Source organism: Gavialis gangeticus, unplaced genomic scaffold, assembly GCF_001723915.1.
Source record: "Gavialis gangeticus isolate Ggan-Ray unplaced genomic scaffold, GavGan_comp1, whole genome shotgun sequence".
Classification (NCBI taxonomy): Eukaryota; Metazoa; Chordata; order Crocodylia; family Gavialidae; genus Gavialis; species Gavialis gangeticus.
This window is the reverse complement of record NW_017729007.1, coordinates 11,509,145-11,526,254: the sequence shown is the minus strand read 5'-3', so window position 1 is coordinate 11,526,254 and position 17,110 is coordinate 11,509,145. Positions and strand designations below refer to the sequence as shown.

Genomic DNA, 17,110 nt, shown 5'->3' with positions numbered 1-17,110 from the left:
ACTAGATGATCTTCTCAGGTCCCTTCCGACCCTAGAAACTATGAAACTATGAGAATCTGCCCCCTATGAGGGGCTTAATTTAACCTAGAAGTATTAACGATTAGGATAAGGCCTGAAACATGTAGTTCTATATTTGTTTCAAGTACAATCTATCAACTAGACTGGACTAGATGATCTGCTCAGGTCCCTTCCGACCCTAGAAACTATGAAACTGCTGTACAATTATGAAACTTAAAATATGAGGTTTTAAAAATAAATGATGAATGAGAGCATGGAATCCCTGTATGAATCCTTACCTCGGGGTCCCCAATTCCTGAATCATACCCAGCTGAGACAAGGACCAGCTCTGGATCAAACTATAAACAAAAAAGAAATAATTCTCTCTCTCATTTTTATAGTTCTGGGACCCACCTATAGCTTTGTGGCTTATGGGCCCAAGCCTGCCATCCAGTTTACCTACACACACAAAAACTTTTCCTAAGTAAAGACTGCAGGAATGGATTTTACTTTCTACCTGGAAAACTTACAGACCTTTATAATGAATATTTAAAAAAAAACCCAACCACTTGGTAGGTCAGGCCATTATTCATGCAGCAGAACAGTTCCCACAGAAATAATGTATCAACTGCATTAGAAATAAGTGCCACTTTTCTACACCCATATCTCTTTTACCACTTTAAAAGGCACTTAGGAAATTCAAGGGTTTAAAGCAGACACATTACCTCAAAAGCCAAAGGAAGCAACACGTGGAAAAATGCAGCTAAATAGTCTGAATTTCCCATCCCAGTCTGCAAAAAGAATGAATGGGAAATTAATGCCTTTTTCTCCACCGAGTAAACTACGTATTTTCTATGTTTCAACAGATTCTTACTAAAAGATAGGACAAATCATTAAATCCAACACTGGAGTTTTAGATCAGGGGTTGGCAACCTGCATCCCATGGACTCACTGGATCTGGCTTGCAGATGTGGGGTTTTGGCAGGGAAAGAGCTTTGATGACAAGGACGTTTTTCATGAGATGGCAGGGAGAAGCAGCGGGGGGGGGGGTGGAATCAGTGGCAGGGGGAACTTCTCCTGTGACACAGTGGGAAAAAGAGGCAGTGGACCCTTTGACCCAAGCTGGATCATTCTGGTCCACAGTCTGAAAAGGCTGCCAACTGCCACCTTAGATTGTAAGATCCTGTTCCAGTATTCCATTACTATTCAGGAAAGTACTTATTCACCAACTGCAAGGGATTTTAAGCACGAGCTTAGGTTCTTTGCCGAGTAGGACTGGACTTAATTCAGTGCTTAAACCATAATTAAAGCAGAATCTAAGTAGGCAGCATGCAGGTAGAAGAAGCAGGAAGTCTGAATCAATGACTTTATATCATCAGATCGGAAATCATATTCTCTCAGGAGACACCAAAAACAGTAAGATATACCAGGTGTCACCTCTGCCACATAATCAAGTCATCAGGTCAGTTCCAATAAAAAGCACTGCCCTGAACTCATGCTAAAGCTACTAGATTCACCCTATTACACTATCAAGCAAGTTTTACCTTATTCCAAGCAACATTTATATTGAATCCTTTTCCTTTACCCCGACCAATAGCATCATAATCAGATTCTCTGAGCATTGGCCAGAACTGCTGATGTTCATAGCGATGCCAGGAAAAATAGAGAACACTGAAAGAAAGAATAAATCAACCTGACTTGAACAGAAATTGTCAAAGATGACACTTAGCTATTTTCACATCTGCCCTCTCTGACTCTTGGTAGAGGTTTTAAATAGAATATTTAACCATACTTATTCCCCTGAACAATCTGAAATGCTATGCTACAGTCCTAGTGAAATTCAGCTAGGGCACTTGTGCTCTAAGTTTCTAGCATGGATTATTTTATGGCCAAAGACAAAACATTTTCAGAAGCTAGACCTTACAGCATCCAATTCAGTGTCTATTATTTTTAAGAAGCCACATATATTTTAGTGTTCAGTGAAAATTTGGATAATGGTACAGAGAAATCTTTCTATCAAAGATAGCCATAATGTTGATATTGTGTCAGTTATTTTTCCAGCTTCTTGTTCCCTTTCACTACCGTATGCAGTTGTCATTATTTATCAAACAAAAAATATTTAAAAATTCAACAAAAAGAATTTTGTTAGTCTATTGTATGGCTGAAGAATGACAGGCATTTTGTACGAATTTCCATTTTCAAAATAAGAAGGATTTTATCTTATAGAAAGGTGAACATTATTTAACTAGCCTGACAAACAAACAAGCAAGAAATAAAATTCTACAAACCTGGGATCCTCTTCAAATATATACTGAGTCCCTTGTCCGTGGTGTATATCCCAGTCTACGATTAGAATTCTGAGTGAATCAATAACAGAAAACACCGAGTCAAAAAAAGGACAGCACCTCAGTAACTACAAACAAACAGAGGAGATTGTTAGGCACAAAAGGCACCTCACTATCCATAGATTTTCAATGAGATTGAGGTATCTAATGCCATATATGCCTTTGAAAACCTGTGCCAGAGATAAACCTACACTAACCTCTGTAGACCATATTTTCTTTTTGCATATTCTGCGGCAATAGCAACGTTGTTGAAGATGCAGAACCCATTAGCTGCAGCTCTCTGGCTGTGATGACCTGGAGGCCTAAAACAGGTTCACAAAGTTACTATGAATGAAACACATTGAAAAGCAGACTGTTTCAAGCTCCTCCATTACCTTACTAATGCTATTCCATTGCATACTTTTCCTGACATCACAGAGTCCACCAGTTGCAAACTTGCTCCTACTGCCAGCTTGGCACAGTGATAAGTGTCCTGAGGAAGAAAAATCTCACAGTTAGTTAGTAACCCAAAATGCTGTTTAAACTAAACGTAAAACTGACATGTTTTGTACCAGCACAATGAATAATCTGAATTGGCTGTACTAAACTGAAGTTAGTAGAGCTGAATACATTTACTGAAAGTTGAATTTGACAATGTGACTCTAATGTGACTTTCATTTAAAATATTTGTGCTTACATTACAAGGATATTTGATCTGATAAATATCCTATACAGAACCTATAAATTATGGGATTAATTAAAAGAATAACAAGCCTTTCTTATGGTTTAATGAAATGATATGGTATATCTTTAAAAACAAAGATGCACTTTAACTTTAAAAATAAAGGCTTCTAATTAGTACAATGCTTCTACATGCATTAAATGCAGAAGTCTGTAATGATAAATTATTTGGCTGAGATTTGTAACTGCATACAAATCAGAAAAGTTCACCAAGATTCCTATTGCAGGTTAAGCTCTGCCACTGTATACTTATTATTTGAAAATAAGAGACTTTTATTTAATGATCTTGCAACAGTGCACCATAAATGCTGCACAGGCAGACCCACTGCAGAGGGACTCTGCGTGCACCACAGGGAGGTGCTAGCAAAGCAGTACCAGTAAAATTTGAGTATCAGCGATTTAAATTGCTACACTAAGTCCCTTCTGAAACAAACTTCAAAAATAAACAAGTTGGTACTCTTCCTTCTGCCTATGCAAATGAGCTTCTAATGCAGTAATACAAATGTTTACAGTTTGAACAGGGGAAACAATTAGGTCCACACCAGGTAGAAGTAAACAGCTAGGGCTACACACCGGGTGAAAGTAAACAGCATCATAATTTTCAGAGACTCTTCGGAGTTCTTCTTCAGCCATTTTTTGTGTACTCTTTACAATTTGTAAGTATTCTGAACTAAAAAAGAGAGAAGGTAGATTAAATGGACTCAGGTGTAGCCTGAAGTGCCCCCGTTAATACAAAAGATCTGAAAACAAAAACACAGCAACCATAATGGGTGCTTTTCCTGAACACTGTTCACATGTTTCAGGGGCAACTTCAATCCCATGATCCAATGAAGAGGCATAACATTTGAGAGGTTCTGGGGCTACACCAAGGGTTGCCAATCCTTTTTTCCACAAGCATGAAACATCAACACAATTACTCAGCTCTGGTACTACTATCAGCCCATTTCCTAAGGGATCTAGATCTGTGCAAGATGAGCAGTGCAAGAGATGCTTTGTTTTAAAAACAAAACAAAAAAGCAAATGCCAAGAAGAGGTCAGGGACTCAGTGTGACTGAATCATTTTGTTCCCTCACACCCACTTTGTTCCATAGAGTGCGTCACTTCAATCAGGCCTGTACCGGGTGCATATCATTTCCATCTCCATGCTAGCTTCTCAGTGCTGGCCAGGGCACTGAAAATCAGCATGCTGTTTTGTGGCCCTTTCCACATACTTCCTATCAAACTGCAAGAGAGTGGCAGCCCACTTAAACTTGTTCTCCACTCCACACTATTCTTTAGGATGAGATGCAGCTTAACCCCTGCTTATGCCTCTGTGTGGTCACGTAACAAACCGGATTCCCACTCCAGTTAAGAGATGCAATCAGTGATGGCAGCAGCCTTATAGGGATGATGCAAAATAATAGCATAAAAATGAAAGGAATAACAGGAATTAAGGGGTTAGATCCTAAAAGACAGTAAAAACAAACAAACAGAGGTGACTGCTTGTGTTAAAACATTTTACCTTTTTGCATATGGAATTCCTAACTCTTACATGGTGCTATTTATCAGTAAATCTCAAAAGCATTTTAAAAGGAATTAAGCATTATCATCTGCTTCACAGTTGGGGAAACTGGAGTATGAAGTGGGTACATAATTTATTCCAGGTTACAAAGCAAGCCATTGCCTGATCTGGGAAAAGAAAACATGCCTTTTGGGTTTTTTTTAAAAAGCAATAAAAATAGATCTGTATATAACTCTAATGAGGAGCTGAGGTTATAGGGGCCTATTTTTTGATGAATTAAGGTGAAGAGTGACAAAAGATATCAAACCTGTGAACCAACATGATTTCTTCTTCATTTCCTTCTCTGATTGGTACATGCATACATCTTTGCACAAGACCATAATGTTTAAGTTGCTCGTAGGAGGAGGTCAATCTTTCCGGCACTTCAAATTCACAGATAGGACTAAAAATAGATAATAATATTATGCCTATAATAAAATATCATCAAGGCTTATTCACATTCTTCAGGTTATTTAGATTTGCCACTCTAAGTAAACAGGTTCATTTTTCTTGTATGGACATAGAAAATAAATCTTTGAAAACTTTCCAGAATTAGGTTTGGGGCTGCCATATATATATATTAGTTATAAAAAGGTTCAAGTAAAAGGGATTTTATATGGTTCTTTAAAGAAATAGAAAATAAAACCCACAAAGAGAGCTGTAATTATACTTCCTAACATAAACAACAGTTCTCAAATGTCAAACAAGATTAGTGATAACTAAACAGAAAAGTCAAAGAAAAAAAAGAAGTGGAGGTTACAATGTGATTTCTACCTAAATCATAAACCTTTTCTAAGCCTCCCCATGACAAACCAATCCACAAAATGGAAAACTGGCTTATGCTTACAAGCTTATATTCAGCCACCCAACATTTGATGAATGAGTAGCTAATTATATCTAGGGGGAACAGCAATGGATCTTAATTAAAACACCATTACCCTAGACTTGGATGAATAATGAGACAAAGGGGAGATGAGGACTACAGGAAACCTAGTTAGGCAGATATGCTACAGGGTTCAGACTCATCTTTCAGCAACCCTGTGGGTACATAACTACTTTCAATACTTAGTTCTAAGCATGTTACTGGTGGGACAGCTCGGGTAGTTAAGAAAATAACAGTCTTAAGCATCTTCTTGGATTTAAGCCTTCAAATAGCCCAGGTGTAAAAAATCATCTGTGTAAAGAAGTGAGAAGTGTTTTTTGTTCATTAAGATTGCAACCAGAAGGCAATGAAGATTTTCTTCCTTCACTGGGGCTAAGTAAGGAAACACACTTTTATCTGGTACCTCTCTGTTCAGAAATGCTAGTATCAGTTTATGGAGACAGACTTACTCCTCCCACAGTAGTCTATGACTGGTCATTTCATTATCGTAAATCAGAGCAGTTCCTGAGGCCATGGCTGTAAGCAAAGCAAGAGGGAGAACCCAAGACGTGTTTGTGCATATTTCAGGCTGGAAACAAAAATTACAAAAATACACCACTGGTGGCGGTGGGGGGAACGGTACGAGGACACGCACACACGTACAGAGCAGACACATTATTCAGTTTTTCATTTGTTTACTTGTCCAGTCCACAAACTTTGGACAAATCTTTGCTGCCAAACAGACTGGATAAGGAACAGCCCAGCAGCAGGATGCCAAGGCCAGGATCCCCTGGTCTGGGCGTCAAAATCAAGAAAGGGAGACCTTGAACCTGCCTCAGAGCAGGATACAGATGATCTCCCTACTGGCCAACCACTCCCGTGCCCCCACCACTGCCCGGAGGGAAAGGCCTGGCCTAGAAGCAGATCCTAGTGTCCGCCCGGAGCCCAGCTCTACGCTGCTGCGTTAGACTGGGCGCACGTGGGCGGCGCCCAGCGTCTCCGCTATGGCCGACAGCAGCAGGCCACGGCCAGTCCCACCGCGCTGCGTCCCCGCTCCTGAAGCACCGCGACACAAGCAGTTTCCGAGACCGCTGCCCTGAGCAGGCCCGGCCCGGCCCGGCCCCAGCGGCGGCGGAGGGACGCACTTCACCTCTGCGGCGGCCTCCCGCAGCGAGCGAGCCCCCGAGCGCCCCTCCCGGCTCCTGTGACTGGGGCCAGGGCGTGTCTGTGCGACTACGTGGTGGGGGGAGGGGGTTGATAAATTAAATGCAGGATGTGTGTGTATGTGTTTGACACTAGATGGAGGAGGTGAGTGTGTGAGAGAGAGAGAGAGACTAGATGCAGGACTTGCGTGAGAGACAATGCAGTGTCTGTGTGTGTGAGAGAGAGAGAGAGAGAGAGAAAGAGACCAGATGCAGGGCATATGTGTGCCTGCGAGTTGCATGCAAAGAAGCCTTATCCCATGGATCTACCCTGTCCACCGTGATTTACCCCACACTGAGGAAACACCACCCCAGAGCAAGCTGCGAGCGAACCATGGAGGGAGAAAGAGAAGGAGCTGGCTGAGCCTCCTTCTCTGCTGCTCTTGCACAGCTCCAAGCACAGTGAGGGCAGCATCCCCACCATCACAGCAACAAGAACTATGAGAGGTGATTTGATTTTAAAATGAGAAACTAAACCCATCCCCTGAGAAATGTTCCTCCTCTGAGGGTGTTTGTGCCTGAAAGCTTACAAAGAACAATTTTTCCATCTATTTGGTTGGTCTAATAAAAGATATCACATTTGCCAAAGAACTTTGTCCTCCTCTGAGGAATGCAGTTCACCGCACACTGCCCCCAGAGGCACTTGTGTAGCTGGTCACACACTTACAGAGTAGAGGAGGGAGAAAGGGTGCCAAGGAGCTTCCTTCTCTCTGCATCTGGGTGCAGAAAAACCATGATCTCTGCTGCTGGGGAAGAGGTGGGATGGAGGGACAGCAGACATTGCTATCAGGCTCCCACATAAGGCTTAGGAGTGCCCAAACCACTGTGGCACTAGCAGGTTGGATGTGCTGATAGGTGAATGGGGTGTGTACTGCACTGCAGGGCATTACAGTGGCTGTCATCACAGAATTCCCTTAATACTGCTACTGTGAATGTTCACATTAACAAACTCAGGTTGGCAGGTATGAATACCACACAGAGACCTCCCAGAGCCTGATTCTCATTTATAGTCCGGCCACCTTAACGCCTCTATGGCATGGAAAGCAGGTGTTGCAGTGGATATACATATAGGTTACACTGAAAAGGAGAATCAGCCCATTATCTGTCAGGCTGTTTTGAATGTCTTTTCTTGGGCTGGACTCTGCTTTATCAGTTCAAAAACAGGGGTATTTTATCAAACACTTGTGATAATGAAATAGCAAAACAAAACAAGCAGGTGTGCAGTTCAGATGCAGTTCTGCACCCCTCAAAAAGAAAGTATTTAAACAACACTTCTTAATTACAGAGAATCATAAGTCTAATTCCCTCAGGTTTGAATGGTGGCTTTAAGCATTGACTTAATCAGATGAGTGATGTTACTGACATCTCTAAAAGCCCTGACACTTCTAAAATAGGTCATCTATTGCTGGCTCTGAATGTTGCTTTGAAAACAGCCTCCTCATGAAGCCGCCATGGGGGAGCTGGTATGCATAAAAAGATTGACAGTTCTTAAAATATTTACTCTTTTACTACCAGAGACCAACACAGAATCAATGGTACAGAATGAGCTGAAGTACTGAGCAACCTACTTTTTTTTAAACAGCTGCTCTATTATACATGTTGGATTCAAAATAGGTCATTTCAAGTTCTGGTTGTTTTTCAGACTATTTGAAAAAAACCCATAGTCTGTTTCTCTTATCAGAAACCTGTGTAAAATTCCTATTCAAATTAACATAAAGGGGAGTTTTAAATACCAAGATAACCATAGGATTTGGCCTTATAATGATGCTATTCAGTTTTAAAAAACAGTTTTCCTCATCATGCTCCAGAAGGAACAGTCATGATATATGGATTTCAAGGATTAGAAAAGATACATCATTTGTCAGCCTGAACAGATTGAGAGTGGGTCTCTATTCAGCTGACCAGTACATGTGATGGGCCTTTGCTCCAGCATCTGCTAATTAGCATGTGTCAGAGCAGACTCCAATTAATTAGACTCAGACTAATTAGCACGCAGCAGCCTCCGGGTCATGTGTATTCAGTGTCTAGCACTTCAAAATGGTGGCAAGAGCACTTTAACTAAAGCTTGTTCAATGAGATTTGGAGTGTGGGATGCCAAATACATGTGATGCTGCAGGCTCTCAATGCTGCTTTAATTAAAGGTTCCCCCCCACCACCACCAACCTGGAGCCCACATGTATAGATGCTCAATGTGTTTGTCAGGAGAAGCAACCCATGGATCATCTCCTGAGATGCCCTGTAGCACCACAATGCACCCCACAAGAGCTGGCAACACCAACACCAGAAGCAGTGGCCAGTGCAGAATTTTGGGAACAGATCATTTAGAAAGGTTGGATTGAGACACGATGAAGAAGAATTCACATTAGGACCAAATGAAGGCACTACAGGAATGAACTTTCTAGTGTGCAGCTCTAATCTAGATAGGGGAAGCTATGTTAAAACAGTTTTTTAAGATTTAGTTAGTACTAGGGGTCTACCCAACTCAAGGAGGCAGCCAGCCCGTTTCACGGGCAGGTCATGAGACCAGCTGCTTTTTTTGGAGATTGCCCAATTTCACAATTTCCACAAAATCCACGCACTTGTAATTTGGGTAGGTCCCTAGTTATTACTAGTGTGGACAGGAAAATGGTTCTATAACTTGGGAGCCTTAGAAGCTTAGAGATCTGTATTTTGCGCTCATTATTGCTTACGTTGCAGTAGTGGTCAGAGGCCTCAAGCAATAGTGGGGCCCTGTTTGGGGACAGAAGACAATCCTCACATTAAGACCTCACAGTCTAAAACCCCAGTCCTATATGATCTTTGTGAGGGTCTATTGCAGGATATAACCATAAGTAAATAAGATGTGACAGGGACCTATGGTAAGGAGAGGGAAGGCAAATTGAATACTTGTTAAATATAGGCAGGATTTTAATTTTTTTTAACATTTTAAATCTAAAAGTGAAGAAATCAGTGACCATTAATGTAGTTTTAGCTTAGGTGCTCTTGGACATGGTAAAGACCTATCATGTTATTTCTTGCCCTGTAGAAAGCACCTGGTTTTAGACTATTCTAAATGTTTTCGTTTTAAGAATAGCCACTACCAACAGTGTATAGCAAGTATTCCTCATAATTCATGCAGTGGCAGTTGCACATCTTCTTAGTGATTTCACATTCTTATTAAATTAGTTCCTATGTATTTAAAACTAAGTTGTGCCCTGTCCATCACTACCTGCTTTTTAGTCATAGCACAGGCATGCTACAGTTGAGGATGCTATTTATGTGGCCACTCTGATGTTTTGCATTTCTTGCCTGTTGCCTGATCTTTTGCAATGATATTCAACTCATATAATCCCTGAGACAACTAGAAACATACTAGGTGGCTAATTATATCTAATATCTTTAAAGTAGCTGATATTCTATTTGAAAATGATAAAATTAAACCATAGGTCATTTAGTAGATTTATTTTTTCTTAGAACTGTACACTTTCTGTACAGTACAGTATATACAAAGTTAGAAGAGTTTCAAAAATTGAACTTATTTCATGCTTTAAAATATTATTCCTATAGTCATTATGAAATAAAACTAACTACGGCAACCATGTCACTGCAAAGGCTAAGGCCCTATGTATGGAAGGAATATCTTTCCAAACTGATGTCTGTCTGCACAGAAGAAACCATTTTACTCAGAAAAATCTGGCACACCTTTTTTTAAAAAACACTATCATCGCAAGAAGTTGAAGTAGATTACCTACATGGACACCTACACCATTTTTTTCAAAGCATGTGCCAGACATTAAATACCTAAATCTATATTTAAGAACCTAAATGTCTATACTTCAGACATGTCACTTGTGTTTGTTGTTAAAACCTAACAAACTGCAGACAGATAAAAACACTCAGCTTTATGATTTCTCAACACATTTTTATGGCAGATTTAAACATATTACATAACATTTATAATAATAATCTGAGGAAACACATTTGTACATGATAGACCAAATTCAGATTTGGGGTAAGTGGCTAGGACATCATTGACTTCAAAGACTATGCTCACTTACACCCAGGATGAATTCAACTTGCTATATAACACATTTAAAAAAAATACAATAAAGACTTTACATTTCATTTTATAATACATTGCTATTTACAAGATATCTTTTGCATAAGGCATATAATTGCATACCCAGAGACTATACGGTGAACATTTATAAACATTTATGGTGTTTCCATTTCCGTGTGGCCAGAATCAACTGGGAGTCCCTCCTCTGCCAGCGGTAAACTTGGTTTACTAAAATGGTGCTCTCTTCAATATTTCCCACAATGAGATACACCATAGGACGATGACTCTGAGTCATCCACTGAGTACAATTTTCATTGATGAGTAGCCACTGCTGTATCATGTTCTGAGTGTCATAGGGGAGAAGCAAGCCCTGGTTAATTAATTCCACCTGGCATTCAATATTATATTCCTGGTCCCCAGAAATTGTTCTCTTTTTGGAGAGTTTCACCTTCACTGCTAGGAAGAGAAAAAATAGGTAAGTTGCTTTATCTATTTAAATGCAGTAAGGAATTTAATGTTGAACAGTGGAGTCATCCATTTATAAAACTCAGCAGGGTAGGGAGGTGGCCGGGTGCCTAGGGCAAAGTGGCAACTTCCAGTTCACAATTAAGAATGCGTAGATGCTGGCAGCAGCCTCTTTTCTTCATACCCCACTTTTCCCAAGTTGGTGTCCAGGGTGGTTGACCCTATTGCCCCTTTCCCCTCTTCCCCCTCTCAGTTACACTACTGATAAAACTACCACCATGTTGTACGACCCAAAACAAAGGTATGACTAAAACAGAGTTACTATGCTGAAAAATCCAATAATGATTTTAAAACAGGTGACACGAATAAATAATCCCTAAATTACATGGGCCATAAAAAATGTAAAGTTCTCACAAAGATGACTGTCGTGGATTTTAGTTTTTTCATCACCTGTTTCAAACTATGGGAGTGATCAGGTATCCCATCCTGCATAACTGGTTCTGTTGAAACTGTGGGGTTGTCAAGGTTCAAGAAAACCAACTAACAACATAACTGGCTTTCTCTGCCTCCTTTAGCCCCACCTTTTTTAGTTCTTTCTTTTCTCAATATATCTTTACATCTAGCATTTTCCTCGTATCTAGCTGCATTAATACTTTTCCATACAGACCTTGCTCTGTGCCTAACAATAGTGTAGGTGGTGGTGGTGAGAAAGAGGGACACCCATCCTGATGCCAAGTTAGGATGGATGCCATAATTGTCACCTTTGTGGAATCTGCACCCTGGCTGCATTGCCATGCCAGGAACTCCAAAACAGTTCCCAGCTGCTGCTGCTTTAAGAGCAACGTCCTGGGTGGGCAGAAAAAGTGCAGCAGCAGCAGGCACTTAGCCAGGGCTGTGTAGGAGTCCTGGCATGGGTAAGATTGCTTCCCCCACTCTTGGAACCTGCAGGCATCCCCCCACACCTGCGGCCTCTGCCTCCCGCTCTTGGAACCCATATGCCCCCAAAACCCAGGGGAAACTTGGGCACCAGCCAAATCTGTTGCACCACTGATGCCTGATCAAAAACCAGCTGAAGTCAGTGAAAGTCTTCAAAGCAACTTGAATAGGCTTTGCATGAAGATACCAACTGCAACCTCAAAGTATTGCCTGTCAGTGAAAAACCTAATAAGGCACCAGCTGAAACTTTCAAACCCTCTCTTTAAATGAGATTTACTGAATCTTGCTTTGAGTTGCTGCATAGCAGGAATTACAGTCACTGACACAAGCTACAAGGAGGTTTTATCTTTTAATGTCATAAAGCCATATGTTCCATACGTTTACTTTGGGGTTTAACCACCAATGAAAGCCATTAACCACTTATTTGACCTTTATACCATAAATGTTATCCATAAAATATAGCAACTTACACTAGAAGAAGAAACAATTTGATTATCAAAATAGACAATGAGTCAATACTATCTAAAACTATTGCATTTTGTTTATAAAGGAAGGAAGCTCTAGAAAAAAATTCATTTGGGGCAAAATACTGATCCACAGAAATATGACGACATTACCACAATTTAGCCCTTCATGTTCCTTCAGAAATGGTCAGCTATTTTTAGGCCATTTTTAATGCATTTTAAATAAGAGAGATTGATGTCTATATAGTGAGTACACTTAAGTTTCTCTAATCAAATGTATGTTAGTAAGAACTTACCAAAGTTACTGACACAGAATACTTCTAGGATTCTTTTATGTGTAAAAAACTCCTCCACTTCTGGGCAGGTCTGGCAGGCAGGCTTGGGCAATACTGGCAAGAAATTTTAAAGTCTTATTAATCGTTTGTCCTTTGCATCAATTTGGTGCCAGTGAAAAGTGAATTTCTCCATTGAACCACTAAGCACACAGGAGAACATAGGCAGTGGCAATGCCAGTTTCTAGGCACTGCTCTAAAAACGTGCTGTTTTCAAGGATGGAAGGGAATTGGTATTTTCCATACCCAGTTAGTCTTTGACCTCACTGCTCAGAGTGACAGGGGTATCAATTAGCATCAATTAGTATATTTAATATTCATCTATGTTGTGTGTGTGTGTGGGTGTGTGTGTGTCTGTGGATTGAAAACATTCTATTTGGGGTGCTCTGTTAAAACCCTTGCATGATCTTGTGGTTAAGGTACTAGGGGAGGATTCAGAAGGTCTGAATGCTGCTTTTGCTTCTGTCTGAGCTTAGGCTTGCCATATAGGGCTGGATTTCCAAAAGTGCTCAACACTTACCAAACTCCCTGTTTTCAATAGTAGCAACTTGGACCTTAGAACTTTTGAATAGCTTGACATTAATATCTCTATGCCTCCGTTTCCCCTGTATAAAAGGGAGATAATCCTTCCTGATCTCACAGAATTGATATGAGCACATTTACACTGCATATATAAAGGGTGGATACAATGATGATGGGGACACAGTAAAGCCTATAAGTAAATACGTAAATAAAATAACATTATTTTCTATTGATATTGTGGTGATTAAATTGGTTATGTGAATGATGGCATTAGCCTCCATTCTGTAAATGAACACTGATTTTTACTAGCTGAAGTCTGGCCCAATTTATTTCGTAGGTATCCAGTACCTTTCAGGATCAGAATCAGAATGTGCACAAGCAGTATGAACATGCACAAAGGGGCATGGCTGCATTTACAAAATCAGAGACTGGTTTTGAAAGCTTTCCCCTCCACATAGTTGCTTGATTCTGTATATTCATTCCTACCCACCTACTTCATCTACCTTTGTGAATGTATTTATATTCATTGGTAAGGGATGCTAGACACATGTCCTCATCAGCTGAAAATCGATCACAGTCCAAACTGTCAGGCCAAGCATGTCCATGGCAAACCAGCACAGGAGCACAGCTGTCACGAACAGCAGCACACATGCTCCTACAAGGATGGATGAAGCTGTTAAAAGCAAAAACCAGACAGAATCAGTTAAAATCTCTGGAAACGGGTAACCACAGTGACTACTCCTAGATATAGATGAGTTTTGTGCAAATCCTTCCTATATATTAATATTTAACATCCCCGTCTTCATTAATGATAAATTCATTAAAGATACAATTAATGGCACCAGGGGCTATTGAGGAGTTCTGTATGTGGATCTTGCTATGATTCTAGAATTAATGTATTATTTTAAGAACAATATCCTTATACTGTTTTGTGATAGGTATTCAGTAAGAGCTTGATCCTAGACCCAATAAATGTCTAATTCAATAGTAGCTAGATTGGCCCCCAAGTTATTAAAACAGCAGACATTCTCATTTTGACAAAATAAATCTAAACATGATATTTTGGTCACAACTCTCCTTTTCACTGCAGATCAAAGTTAAACTGGAAAACCCCTGGTGTGATGTTTTTTCCCCCCAAACAAAAACATAATAATAAAAATACTTAAGCTATTGGATTGAGAATACCCTTCAATTTAAAACAAACATAAATTCATTTCAATTCCTATTCAAGCATAAAAGACTCAATTTTGGCATGTGATATGGTACTTACGTATCTAAACAGACAGGTGCAAATAGAGAGCACAGGAATGTCCTCGCATATGGGTGGCAACCAGTTTGCGCCAAACGCTGCCAGTCAGTGGATTTTGAAATCACTTCTGTCATGCTTGTGTGTCCCATCAGGTTAGGAAGCCTCATTTCAGAATAGCCAATGTTGTGGCACATGCTCATCTCCTTAGGTATGGCAACACATTTAGTGGATAATCCAATGTCAAACCCAATTGTCAGCCTTAGAAAACCACTCAGAGCAAAGGCAAACATCTGTGCTGGTAGAAACATCTTTTGTGTGTCTCTGGAGCTGCTGAACAGTGTTGTCAAGCTCCCCTTCAGTAGTTAGGCACACTGAAACCCTTGTGGCTTATATACAACAAGAACTCAGGGTCCCATTTCTTATCAACAGCTTATCAAAATACCCAAGACAAGGTCTGTTCTTATTGCCCATTCAAGTGATTGTTGTGATAACTAAGGAGGTGGAGATAGCGTACAGTCAACCTTCCTTAAAGCCAAAAATTTACATATGGCGATTTCATGAGTCTGAAAATGTCAGTGGTTGTAGTGTGCTATGTGGCATACCAAACTCTGACACATGGTAGTTTTGCTATGTGCATGCCAAATTAAATTAAGAGAGCTCCTAGAAGAGTGCCTGGGCAGACAGGCTGTCTCCTAGGGTTGGTATGTCTCCTTTGTTTTCAGACATTGCTGATTTGGCAGAAAAAAGTCCAGAACAACTTATCAAGTGAAAATGTTTTGCTTTCCCTAATTGGCTCATGTCTCTTGTACCACTTTACAGTGTGCAAGAGGCACTTTCTTTATGTAGTCAGATACTACAAAGGAGGTGGTTTTCTGCCAGTAAGAGAATATTTTGTCTGGAATTTAGGTCCATTCCTGTGAGAGTTAATTGCTTTTCAGCCTTTCTTGATATCAGTAGGCAGCACAGAATTGGCCCCCTAATACTGTAGTGCCATAATATTATTGATTGGGACATCCAGAGGAAGGGTGATCCATTTAGCTAGAGAATTTTATGCCTTCTTTCATGAGGTCAGCAGAAGGTATTTCCAAGTTCAGCAGCGAATATTCTTTCTTGTACGGATAAATATTATAAGGCAATACTCTGTCTTCAGATATAGTTGTCATCTATAGCCACCCATACTTTTTCAAAGCTACAATACAACTTCTTGAAGTTTTAGGGATTGCTAGAGATTACAAATGCTACACATTTAAGTAATGCAAATATTTAATTATTTTTAATTAGTTTCTTAATTAATGGATCTAATTTTATTTACACTGTATACATATATGAAACTGTAAAAACAGCTGATACCATCCTGGTACTCATTTTTAGCATGTTCCACTTTGAATTTCTTAAAACAAAAATAAGTAGAACTACTGACAGTGCAAATTATTTTTTCCATAATATTAAAAATGGATATCAAATGTACAAGAGAAGGGAGTAGACTACTTGAGGCACTAAAGAACCTGACTTATATTTAGCTTATATACTATTCTTAGGAAATCCTAAATCTTCTACAAACTATTTGCTCATTTGAATAGATGTAAATAAAATTTCAAAATGTATGTTTGTACCGCTTTTTAGAGCTCATATATGTAGCTACTAGTGCCTGATTTAGAATAATAATTTTTCCAGAATGTTTTGAGAGTTCTTCTTACAACAGATTTTAGATACGCAATATACTACATATAACTTACCTAGTTATGTGCAAACAAGAATAGAAGACTAGAAAGGACCTTCTGTGTCATGAAGCTGAATCCCCTCCTATAGTAGGCACACATTATATCATTCCTTTCATAAATTTACTGAAGCCAGTCTTAAAACTAGTTACCATTTTTTGCAGTCATTATTACAATTGTAAGCTATTCCAGAAAGTTGCTTTAATGATGAGGAACCTTCTTCCAAACTGCAACACAAATTTAGTCATGGCCAGTTTATACTCATTTGTTCCTGTGCCAACTTCGTAATTCTTTTCCCTCCTCAGTTTTTAACAACCATATGCCTTTATAAGACAGCTGTCCTTAAGGCTAGGGACAGAAATAACACATAATAACAAATAAAATGATCAGAAACCAGTTCAAATCTGTAATAAAATAGAAGCTCAGTGCACATAAACTGCTTTCAAAATGGCCCAAACCAGTTTAAGACAAACCTGGATGGATGTAGTATCAGACTTAACTGATTTAGGTTAAATTAGTTTAATGAAGCCCCAAATCCCCTCCCGATTTAAGTTAACTTACAGCCTCCTAGCATCCTAGGATGCTTTGCAGCTTCCCCAAAAACCCTCCTCACAGGGCCCAAACTGTCCGCACAAGCCAAACAGGGAGGCGTGTTCTAGCATGCCCCAGCTTCTGGCCTGGGCCACTGCAGGCATGTGGGTACATTTCTAGAATCAAAA

The 17,110-nt window shown here is 39.8% G+C and overlaps 2 protein-coding genes across 3 annotated transcripts in view; both read right to left on the bottom strand.

Moving 5' to 3' along the window:
- The window catches only part of HDAC10 (histone deacetylase 10), a 30,901-nt gene extending 24,267 nt beyond the window's left edge, over positions 1 to 6,634 (bottom strand). The window contains exons 1-10 of one of the 2 annotated variants that reach the window (XM_019509299.1): positions 6,615 to 6,634; positions 5,935 to 6,001; positions 4,871 to 5,005; positions 3,636 to 3,732; positions 2,717 to 2,814; positions 2,540 to 2,644; positions 2,286 to 2,354; positions 1,542 to 1,668; positions 723 to 788; positions 297 to 356 (exon numbers count right to left, since the gene is read on the bottom strand). In XM_019509299.1, coding sequence (XP_019364844.1) covers positions 297 to 356; positions 723 to 788; positions 1,542 to 1,668; positions 2,286 to 2,354; positions 2,540 to 2,644; positions 2,717 to 2,814; positions 3,636 to 3,732; positions 4,871 to 5,005; positions 5,935 to 5,999 — 822 coding nt within the window. In that variant the 5' untranslated portion in view covers positions 6,000 to 6,001; positions 6,615 to 6,634. Of the gene's footprint in view, positions 1 to 296; positions 357 to 722; positions 789 to 1,541; positions 1,669 to 2,285; positions 2,355 to 2,539; positions 2,645 to 2,716; positions 2,815 to 3,635; positions 3,733 to 4,870; positions 5,006 to 5,888; positions 5,908 to 5,934; positions 6,002 to 6,614 lie in introns of those variants that run through there. The other variant, XM_019509300.1, reaches the window with a different exon arrangement.
- Positions 6,635 to 10,149: 3,515 nt separating this feature from the next.
- LOC109292046 (secreted frizzled-related protein 2-like) lies at positions 10,150 to 15,855 on the bottom strand. The gene is made up of 4 exons (XM_019509298.1): positions 14,695 to 15,855; positions 13,928 to 14,097; positions 12,867 to 12,959; positions 10,150 to 11,161 (listed from the first exon to the last, which is right to left on the bottom strand). Exons 1-4 carry the CDS (start codon positions 14,979 to 14,981, stop codon positions 10,851 to 10,853), a joined length of 861 nt encoding a protein of 286 aa, XP_019364843.1. The 5' UTR covers positions 14,982 to 15,855; the 3' UTR covers positions 10,150 to 10,850.
- Positions 15,856 to 17,110: the final 1,255 nt, after the last annotated feature.

Coding starts and splice junctions, on each gene's coding strand:
- LOC109292046 (XM_019509298.1), bottom strand. CDS start 14,981: ATGTTTCTACCAGCACAGATGTTTGCCTTTGCTCTGAGTGGTTTTCTA. Junction 12,960..13,927: donor ATATAAATACATTCACAAAG/GTAGATGAAGTA, acceptor ATTTCTTGCCAG/TATTGCCCAAGCCTGCCTGC. Junction 11,162..12,866: donor ATTCTGTGTCAGTAACTTTG/GTAAGTTCTTAC, acceptor TTCTCTTCCTAG/CAGTGAAGGTGAAACTCTCC.